The sequence below is a fragment of the Aptenodytes forsteri genome, unplaced genomic scaffold, assembly GCF_000699145.1.
Source record: "Aptenodytes forsteri isolate BGI_AS27 unplaced genomic scaffold, ASM69914v1 Scaffold229, whole genome shotgun sequence".
NCBI lineage: Eukaryota > Metazoa > Chordata > Aves > Sphenisciformes > Spheniscidae > Aptenodytes > Aptenodytes forsteri.
Window position 1 is genome coordinate 5,757,595 of NW_008795863.1, and position 11,068 is coordinate 5,768,662.

The 11,068-nt window shown below is 42.7% G+C and overlaps 1 protein-coding gene across 1 annotated transcript in view; it reads left to right on the forward strand.

Annotated features, from left to right (window-relative positions):
* The first annotated feature begins 1,250 nt into the window (after positions 1–1,250).
* EPB41L3 (erythrocyte membrane protein band 4.1 like 3) overlaps positions 1,251–11,068 on the forward strand; it is a 70,227-nt gene continuing 60,409 nt past the window's right edge. Inside the window, exons 1-2 of the mRNA XM_009284109.1 lie at positions 1,251–1,445; positions 6,622–6,819. Coding sequence (XP_009282384.1) covers positions 1,251–1,445; positions 6,622–6,819 — 393 coding nt within the window. The remainder of the gene's footprint in view (positions 1,446–6,621; positions 6,820–11,068) is intronic.

Below are 11,068 nucleotides of genomic sequence, written 5' to 3' on the forward strand. Positions count from 1 at the left end.
ACATTTAAGTTAAAAAAAAAAAAAAAAAAGGCCTGTACTTTTTTTGTGACCTTTAATAAACCTGTTTCTACTAGTAAACATTCTCGTGTATGTTAAGAGTTGATAGTGACTTCCTAGCAGATGAATTAGCAGATGTATATTCTGTGGAACTGCTTATAATTACATAGTAGCTATGGTTACCAGGTTAAAGAAATCGTGGCCTGATGATGAATAGAAATAGATTGCAGCAGACTGGTTTGGTTTTGAGTTGCTTAAAAGCAAAATGCTCAAGGATAAGACCAGGAGGACTAAGAGCGTACGAGTAACAAACGTAAGAGCGGACTCTGTTTGCTGAACTGGCACAGAGTCTGCTTTTTCAAATCCTTGTTTTGATACAAAATCAAGAGTATTTTTTAAAGTTGGGGTTTGCTTCTACATAGTTTGAGAATTGGGTGCCAACCACATATTTGTAATCATTTAGTACTGGACAAAGTTAAGTTCGAACAGCCTTTTCACATTCAAGGAAAGTCATATTCACTTTATTTTAAATATAACACTTAGAATGACTTAATGGAAGTATTTATCTTTTCTTTTGGATGCTCCAGCACTTAGAAAGAAATGACAGAAGTGTGGGTGAATTCAAGTGGGAAGGACAGAACTGTGCTTAAGGGCAGTTGTACATTTGCACTGATGTTGGTGGGCCCACTTCAGATGCTTCTAGCGTATATGTTGCTTGGAAGCATCAAAAGTACTTGAGTCCATTCCAAAAGAGGGAGCGCAGGTGTTGAGGAGTTCGAGCCCTCAATTTGCCTTAAATGTAAAGAACAAAAGATTTAATGTTTTTAAAAATTTCCACGTGGCTTAGAAACTCAAACTGCAGGGAATTGTGTTGGATTTAGGGCCCTCAATCATATGAGCTTTTCTCAATGTGTTACTCTCCTTTTATGAATTATGAACTATGTAGAACTGTATGTCTGTATGTACTTCAACGTAATTCCTATAATGTCCATGTATTATAATGTAGAGTAAGATTTTTATGGCAACTTCCTCAAGAGTACAGATGCATTTAGACCTTGTCTTTTGCACCAGGGAAGCTTTCCTAGGGATCTTCGTTGGGCCAGTAATAGCCACTTTAGTTTTAAAGGCCGGGCATATTAAGACTAAAACTTTGCACCTGACGTTTCTCCATTCTGTAAGCCTAGCCTACAAATTCGCGGCTACAAGGTCGTACTCAGTAGGTCTGCTTACCTTGTTTTACAGAATAACCAACCATGACTACAGAATCAGGATCGGACTCCGAGTCCAAGGATAAAGAGCAGGATCAGCAGGAGAGCCCCGCACAGCAAGGGGCAGTGGAGACCCAGCCGCAGGACCAGCAGCAGCAGCAGCTGAGTGAAGAGCATCAAAACGCGCTTGAGCAGTTCTCGGCTGTGGCAGCCCACAGCACGCCGGTGAAAAAGGAGCAGGTAAGGGAGCCCATGCGCGCGTGCTTGCTGCATGCACCTATCTCCTGGGAAATAATGAGCCTGGTGTATTATGAAAGGAAATATATATTCAGATACGCATGTAAGGCTGCTTGGTGTGATGCTGTAGATCTTGTTGGTCTTTTGTGTTTAAAAAATAATAGTTCTCACGCAGAATGTTTTGAAATTCATGTCAGGTCTTTCTGCCTCCGGTGCTTAAACGTAAGAGCAGTCTTATTAACTAAGCAGGAAACATCTTCAATCTTGCATTTGCATTAGGCAGCAAACAGTGCCAATTTTTAAGAAGCTGAAAATGTTTTCAGAGTTCATTTCTTCTTTGACACCTGCTGAAAACTGATTTCATGCTTGCTTGTCTGATGTGTGAGCCACAAAGAATCTGTGGTCCCTTAAGCTTCTTGTAGTTCTGAAACGACTGCGTTATAATTACTTTAACTTTTCATGTAATAGGTTTCAGAAGAGCTATCACATGCTTTTCCATTTGGTTCATTGTTGCACTTATTAAATTTGCACAGGCTGCTTTCTTTTCCCGTTAATAAGTTCCCGTCAGTAGGATTAACAGGCATTGTTCTTCATGGGTAAGTGACACACAATTAATGAGGTACCTGCAAATTGCATCCCTTAGATCCGTAAGGTTATGATCCCCATCTGATCGCATTCACCTTTGAAGAGTGAATAAGTCAGTCTAACTCCTCCACCCTTTAAAAACTTCAGATTGTTTGAAGTGGGGTCCCGTTACTTTACCTAGCTGGGAGACAGTGCTGGTGAAGCAAGCAGATGTAAGGCGTTACTTAAAATTAGCTCAAGTGCTCTTGTGGAAGCTGTTTGGGGCTGGCTGTGGTCTTGGGTTTTAAGCTTTTGTCCACAGAGCTACAGCCCAAACTTCCTGTTGGTGAGGAAAAAATGGGGGTATAAGCAATTTCAGATACAAAGTATTTTTGTATCTCCCTCGTTTAGGGGTGCATTACCTAAATGCTTGGGACAGCAAATGTTTCTGGGACCAAATAAAAAGAGGTGTCTATGTCTGATTCTAATACCTCAAGAGGTAGACATGGCAGGGCAGGATTTCTGGTGTTTATTGCTATTGAAGATCAACCATTGGAAGAACTGCTAATTTTTTTTTGATTGCTAACCATTTTTACCATTGATAACCCTTGATCAGTCTCACTCCATGCCCACCAAAGACCGCTCTGCTCTTGCTCCAACATCCACCAATTATGTGTTGGGATAATTTTGGTCTCTGAAATAGATCAGAAACTGATGTGGTTAGTTTGGGGAAAAGAGGCAGGACTGCTTGTCCAAAAGAGAAAGGTGCTGCACAAACTGGTGATTAATTTAAAGTGTAATTCTGTCAGGCCTAGGCATAAGTATTATTAAATTTGTTCTTCCAGACATCTTCAGTAATCTTTCTGCCCCAAGTTTCTTTTCATCTTAAAAAAAACAGACCAAACCAAACCCCAAAATAACCACAAGAAAAAAAAAAACCTTAGGCACCAAACCTGTCCATCTGTGTTTAGAGAGGTGTGAGTCTGGAGACCTGAGACGCTCTCGTGTGCTGCGTGATCCCTTCTTTTCCCAAAGATCACCTGTGAGCCGGTGTCCGTAGAAGCCTTAATAGAAGAACTGGGTTAGTGAAGGGACATGTGAGACCTTCCCATTGAGATTATCAGATTGAATCCAAAAGTCTCTGTTATAAGCTGACTGCCAAATCCAGCTGCAGTGATCTGCCCAGTATATTTCGTAGTGGCTTGAGTGCCTGTATCACAGGAAAGAACCATTTAAACGCAGCACTAAGAGACAGAACTACTGGCAATGGTGTCATTAAAAAAGCCGAAAATTGAAGGAGTAAGGGGTATCATTTTCTCGCTGTCTGTAATCGCAGTGAGGAAGTTGATGATTTTTGCTATCGCTCGTATGAGAGAACCTTGGGAAGAAAGATTTAAGTTGCCGATCCATTACAGTGACTTTTTGTTGTCATTCTATACACATAAAAAGAACATTTTAATGAAGGCAAAAAGGCTTCTTCATGTTGAGATTAGCAGTTACTACAGAAATGAGTCGTTTCTATCAGGTATAATAATGCAATCTTACTATCTTCCTGCCTTCCTATCTCATTGACAATGAGCAAGAAGGCGTTGCACGGGTTGGGCACTGACATTTCTGAGCAACTATCATAAGTAGATGGGATTCATGCGTGGTGCAAGCTTGGTAATACCACTTCATACCCCAGTGAGAAGCTGCGAAGCATCAAAGATCATTATTGCTGAATCCTGTGACTCCAAAGGCTTGCTTCGAGAGGGGGGTCCAGCTTCAGAAGGGGTTGAACATACTGTGTCATAGTAAGGTACAGTAATATAGATAGAGATGAGAGAGCTTATGATCAAAAAACACAAACCCTGAAGCAACTTGTGCTGCACTGGAATTTAGACCACGACACTGAAAATACTGCAAAAATAGAGCACTGAGGTATCTTGGGGAAGAATTTAGGAGAAGATGCAACTATGCTTGCAGAGTTCAAAATAATTCACTGAGTACATGGGTTTTTCACTGGCCACTTTTTTTTTTCCCTACATACCAGAATGTCGGGTTTCTTTAGGGAGAAGAGGCTTAATACAGTCTGAAAGTACCTCAATGCCTGAACATGTCAGCATAGTTTGGGGGATCTTCTCTAATAGTTCTTGGCATGTTTTGTTCTCTAGACAAATGAGAGAAAATCCTTTGTATGATTTTAACCTAGACACATTCCCCTGATCTTAATGTAGACAGGAACCTTAACAAACAAAATAACCTCAACAGCATTTAAAAAAAAAATTATAAATAAGCAAATTTCTGCTGTAGTCTTGAGTTACTGAGTGTCTTCGTGTGAAGGAAAACAATCACTAATCCATAAGGATTCTAAGAATTTGTTTGTAGGCTGAAGATGCTTCTAAAATTTAAATGGCTGCCAGGTGCCCTTGTTGTGGGCTTTTCTCTCAAGCAACTTTCCTGTTTTCTTTTAAAAGATTATTTCCATGCATCTGGTTTTTTTGTTGGTTGTTTTTTGTTGGGGCGGAGTGTTAACTCTCACATGTGAAACTAATGAGCCACTGGCAATGACAGTATATTTCTACCGCTTTTTCACCTACACATGTGCATGTGCACCTTCCATGGCAGATTTCTTTAACAAAACGTACAGAAATCATCAAAGAGCCCCTCTGCCCATCAGCAGCAGCACAGCTGTTCACAGAGGCCCCAGGAGGAGACATCTTCAGTCTTGTTTTTCTCTCGGTGCAGTAGGGTGGACCACTTGCCAGCTGGCCGCGGTTGTGGTAGAGGGGTAGCTGACCTCAAGCCTTGCTCTGACCCTGGGGGGACTCTCCCCCTTCGTCACAGCCACTGTGAGCGTTAAATGCTTAGCGAACAGCTTATCCGCTGACATACGTTGTGCCCTTCATCTCCCACCAGCCTTCAAAGTATGCGAGGACCTTGACGTCCAGACACAGCGCGGGTGTCCAAGTGCTGGAAGGAGAAAGTCCTCCAGTGCTGGAGCTGGATGGGGGAAGAGCCGGCTGGCACTGGGCTGCTCCTGGGGAATAACATCCACGGCTCAGGTGGTGATGTGGATTTTGAAAGCAGCTCTTGCTTTTTTATCTTTCTAGTCCCACTTTCTTCTAGTCTCCCCACCCAGGGAAGCCCAGGAGACCATTGCTATGTCCTCGCTTTCACGGCAAGGAGGAGCTTGGGGTCTTGCCTCATCTCTTTGCAGTTGCCTCTTTGCAGTTTTCTGGGGCTTTGGTGCGAGCTGGCGCTGTCAGTAGCACAGACAACTCCGAATTCCTCTTTCCCCCATTCATCCCAAGGCAGAGGGGAAGCTTATGGCTTGTTTGTATGAAATCTCTTGGGGAAAGTTCCCTGTGATTTAGCAGTACACTGTTGTTGCCGGTTATACGATGCAAGGTTGTTCTGGTCTCACAGCAGATTAAAGCCTTTGGATGGATTTGCTCCATTCTCATGAAGTTTTATTATATACAATGAATGGAAACAGACTTGGAGGATTACTTTACAATCTATTTCCAGCAATGCTTGTTGCTTATTACACTGAAATCATTCAGAGACAAAACAGGGTTTTTTTTTCCTTGTAGTGAGATAACGGAAAGATGTTACTTTTATTTTATATTATTTAAGCTTTAGCTTAGGTATTACTGCACTCCTGTTGAGGTTTTGTTTGGAGACTATCAGGAGCATAACTGATGAGAAAGGTAATGACTGCAGTACAGTGCTGTTGCTAGGAAGGGTGAAATGCTGTAGAGCTGTTCTGGCTTTCATCTAGTGCCGTGGAGAGGACCACAGGCTGTGCTGCATCACGGTAACTCTTCAAATGGTCTGACCCTCAGATGAACCCAAGGAAAAGTAACCACGGTTGTTTCTTCTTGCCCCTTTTCCCTGCAGCATATTTGTCTTTCAAATAGCACCTACTTGTCGCCAGCTTGAGGGACTTATCGGGCATCTGCAGAGAGCAAATTTCAGCCTCTCATCCTGTACTTATCATCCATTAGCCAGCCGGCTGCACATAAAAGTTGTTTGGCCCCATGCTTCCATCCTGTTTGTTTAACCCTTTGCTCGGGCCCTTGGGGAGCCTTTTGCTCTCCCAGGCACGTCAGCATCCCCCTGAAAATTCACACTGTCACGGGGAGATCTGTGCCCTCATTCAGGGGACTGTTTCTCACTGACAGCAAAATTAGTGCAAACCTGATGGTCTTTTCCTGTTCCGTGTGACACCATGGAAGCATCATACGATTTAATAGGACTTAAAAGTAATATCAACAAGCAGTAGGAATATCTGTTCATCACAACATTTACCAATTATTCAGCATTTCCAACAGACCAAAAAAACAGGTCCAAGAGGGATTTTGTACCTATGGAAAAAATAGAAGCCTGAAGTATTTCCATGCATGCCCCTCCTCCACAGGTACTCTGTACCTTTTGGAGGGAGAAGGGAGGGCTGGGAGTAATATGGGCAATACGAGAAATCTTTTCAATAGGTAAAGCCCCCTGCATTGGGGCTTTCTCATCCAAGCCCCACACTAGGCTCACTTAAATGCTTGGGTGCAGGGTGCATAGTGTACTGCATGGCGTGATTAGTTTCTCTCACTTCAAAAAGTATCTTTCTTTCTCTTTATAGGCCACAGACAAAGAACAGGAGTTTGCTGCTGCAAGTGCAAAACAGCTGGAATACCAGCAGCTAGAGGACGACAAGCTCTCTCAAAAATCATCATCTAGCAAACTTTCGAAGTCTCCTCTAAAGATCGTCAAGAAACCGAAAAGTATGCAGTGCAAAGTGACACTCCTGGATGGATCAGAATATGCATGTGAAGTAGAGGTATATTGCTTTTTGTCTTCTTTTTTTCATCCTGTCCGGAGGAAAATAGTTGAAATTAGGTTCCTAATATAAGCAAAAGAATGAATAGCCTGATATTTCGCCAGTGCCAAGCACAGAGATGCTTCCGTTGTTTCCTCTGGAGGTTGAAGACATTGCACAGATTTGAGCTGGATGAGGGACCATGAGCAGTCCCTGGAACAGCCAGAGACTTTGGATTAATTTTATGTCAGCACATGCCACAACAGAATGCAGAAAATGAATTATGGGCAGCAAAGCCCATAAACAAAGAAGGATTTGATCCCATAGGGCTTCTCTTTTCCTTGGTACTCTGCTGAGTCGAGATTCACATTGAGTCACTGTCCAAACAGTAGTTCTGACCGTCATGAAATTAGTGGGGGCATGAGAGACACCCAGGGGAGGCAGGGGAAATGTCAGGAGCAAATAGCAGTGAGAGTGGTGAGTTTTATGTGCTTCTCCACGGTGTCTGTGAATCATAACTGTGTCTGAACGTTACTGGCAGGAAGTTGCTGGTGGTTTTCTGTAAGGAAACTTGCCTTCCCTGCTGGGACTTTGCCAGGAGCCTACTTTTGGGAGGGATAGTCTTTGCTACACTGTCAGTTAGGAACCGGTCTGTGCCTGTGGGCAGACCCATGCTAAGAGGATGCCTTGCCTTCAACTCCAGAAGGCCATGGAGAAAGCAGAGCATGAGCGAATTCAGCATCTCATAGTGGGCATGAGCAAATTCAGCATCTCAGAGTGGACCCGTTTCTCCATTCAGCCTTTCCAGCCATGTCACCGAGGTGGTCTTTGGGCAGTGGACCAGCCTGTCCTGAGCCTGCTTTAGGTCAAGAGGCCACAAGGAGAGGCTGGGAGGGGAAGGATGTGTGTTGGAGGGCTCAGCAAAGCCAGCCCTCCTTCAGGCAACTACAGGGTGCGGTGGGGAAGAAAAGCCACCTGGGGAGGACAAAAGAGTATAAAGGTAGAGACGGGATAGTCTGCAGGCTTGAAAGGGGAACCTGCAGGAAGACAAAGAAGGAGAGAGGGCGGAGGAAAGCAGTATCTGACTGGGAGCCAAATCCTGATGTCTTTACAATCAGATTGCACTCAGCCCTTGCATCTTCCAGCCGCTCTTGTTGTAAGCGCTTTGGAGAGTGGCAGATGAGGAAGAACTTTATGATTTTTATTTAACCACGGCTTTACAGTTTAGGCCAAATTTTTCTATGCTAACACAGGAGCTGTGATTTTATTACTCTTACAGCAACTTAGCGATCATGCTGTCAAGTATCTTTTAGTTTCACTGGCCAAGTCCTGCGTTGTTTCCTTCAGACTAGCAATAGCTATCTGGCCACATACTTTGTGACTATTAAATTGTCATTTCTTGACCCGCGGTCCCAGTTTTGTCTGTCAAGAATAGCGTGCGAACCATTAAGCTGGAAGAATGACTCATACTGGCTTTGATGGAAAGAGTCAAACTCATTTCAGCTTTTGCCACTTGGTTATAAAATGTGAGTCACTTTTTGGAATAGAATCAAGCAAATTTTACCAAATAGGATTTCTATGGAAATCTTGTCTAGCAGGCTGATCTTTATGAGAATATAAGATGGAGCAGAAGGGGAGATTTGTTATGTTAGACTTCCACTTATGCAAAAAAAATGCTGTGAATAATACTTTCTTTTAGGAATTTTCACTTTTTTCCTAAATTTGGACTCTGTTGGAGTTGAAGTGTCAAAATGCTAGCTTATAAAGCCATCATGTTTTATTGCTTGTCAGATTTCTCTTTCGTGCAAGTTCTGAATAGCTCTTGAATAATGTCCAATATAAATTTTGTATGCATTTTTTCTACTTACACTGCTGAAATATTTTGAAGTTGTATTGACTGTCATCAATAATCACTTTATTTCCTTCTAAGATGGTTAGACTTCCTAGGCAGAATGTAATATTGATGAGAATAGAGCTCCTAAAAGGATGAATCCTCAAATGGCAGAGCTATGATGATGAGCAGACCATTGGGTGCATTGAAACAGAAGTTAGTTAGGGGGCGCAAATATTTCAGGAAGCAGTTTAGAAGGCACAAATATTTCAGGGAACAAGTGCAACTGGAGTGACACATGCATTTACATACCTTAAATGGACAATCCAGACCTTGCATCCTTCCTAGGTGGTATTGTCAGCATACTGTGTGTATTGAGGATGCAACTGCAGGTACCTCTCTGGCACAGCCCACTCTGTCCCGTGGGAACACTTGGTAGGTCCCCAGGGGAGTCCACTTTCCATGTGCGCGAAGTTCAGCTACAGCAAAAGGATGCTGTGTCCAGCCAAGAGAAATGATGACTTCCACTGTGCTTTTTCTCCTGGGGAGAAAAAGTATATACAAAGGGAGTTAGCAGGGCAGGAAGACTGAGGGTCTGTCTCAGGAGACATCTCAGGAAACCATGTAGGAGGCTGAAGGTGAAGCTCTCCTACAGTAATTTTGCATAATCACAAAGTTTTGTGGCTGTTTCACAGAAACTCAGTGCTGCAGCATGAGAAATAATCTGTCACATTTCAGAAAAATGCTGTCATATTTTAAGGATCACCTACAAGTAAACTTACTATATCTCATTAAACTGGGAAAAAATATATATCTGTATATAAAAAAATGGGAAAAAATATATATGTATATAAAAAAAGTGTACTGAAAGACCTAACGAATTATTGAGGTCAGTAAATTCCCCAAGATTAATTCCTTAAAAGAAAGGGGAGAGAGGTGGACAACACATGGCAATCAAATATTTAATATTTCCATTCCTTGTGTTTAACTCCCTTAACTGCGTCTTTCGGTGTGGACGGTGGCCCAGGGTAGCGATGTGACAATCAGTGGATGTGAGGTAGAAATGTCATCCCATGTTGTCAGCTCCTGTCTTCCAGCTCTGTCTGTCTGTGTGTCATGCTTCTACCCACTGAAGGCTACAAAGCAATGTAATCTAGAAGGACCAGAAACTTAGAAACCTAATTTTGAGCTAGAATAATAGCTCTGTCAGTGAATCTTGATTTGGACATGGGCCAGATATTTATCCCTCCAGAATTGCATTCCCTGGTCTGGGAGTTGGGGATCATTACAGAATCCATCAGTTACTCTATAGAGTGCTTTGCAAATGACAAATGCTTTTATATATGTTAAATATTAATATCATTTAAAGGAGCTTATTGCTCTCAAGTAGAGCTTATCAACTCTATGTTCATCCAGTTAATGGCCTGACAGCCGAAATTGCATATACTCACAGTTTGAGATGCTTCTGAGGCAGGTTTGGTTAATCCATTATCCCCTCGGTGTCCTTTGTTTCAGAAGCCCCTCTTTCTTACTCCATATTTAATGCTGAGCGTCTTCACTGCCTTCTGTTGTATCTTTCAGCCTTTCTCACATCCAGTACTTTGTATTTGTGACACCAGGAGGTTTTCATATTTTATGAGATATATCTACAGGGGAAAATGTAGCAGAGGTAACTTCAAAGCTGAGGTTAATAGTGGTTCATCTAATGTGGTATCCTTGTAAGGACCTTAAGCAAAGATCAAAGGGGGTTTCTCTCCCCAAAAAGGTGGCGGGATCAATAGCCCATTTGTATTTGTGACACCAGGAGGTTTTCATATTTTATGAGATATATCTACAGGGGAAAATGTAGCAGAGGTAACTTCAAAGCTGAGGTTAATAGTGGTTCATCTAATGTGGTATCCTTGTAAGGACCTTAAGCAAAGATCAAAGGGGGTTTCTCTCCCCAAAAAGGTGGCGGGATCAATAGCCCAACTGAAGTGCATCTACACCAATGCCCGCAGCATGGGCAACAAAAAGGAGGAGCTGGAAGCCATTGTGCAGCAGGAAAACTATGATTTAGTTGCCATCACGGAAACATGGTGGGATGACTCGCACAAGTGGAGCGCTGCAATGGATGGCTATAAACTCTTCAGAAGGGATAGGCAAGGAAGGAGAGGCGGTGGGGTAGCCCTGTATGTTAGGGAGTGTTTTGATTGTCTAGAGCTTGATGATGGTGACGATAGGGTTGAATGTTTATGGGTATAGAATCAGGGGGAAGGCCAACAAGGCAGATGTCATGGTGGGAGTCTGTTATAAACCACCCAACCAGGATGAAGAGGCAGACGAAATATTCTATAAGCAGCTGGGAGAAGTCTCACCATCACTAGCCCTTGTTCTCGTGGGGGACTTCAACTTACCAAATGTCTGCTGGAAATACAATACAGCAGAGAGGAAACAGTC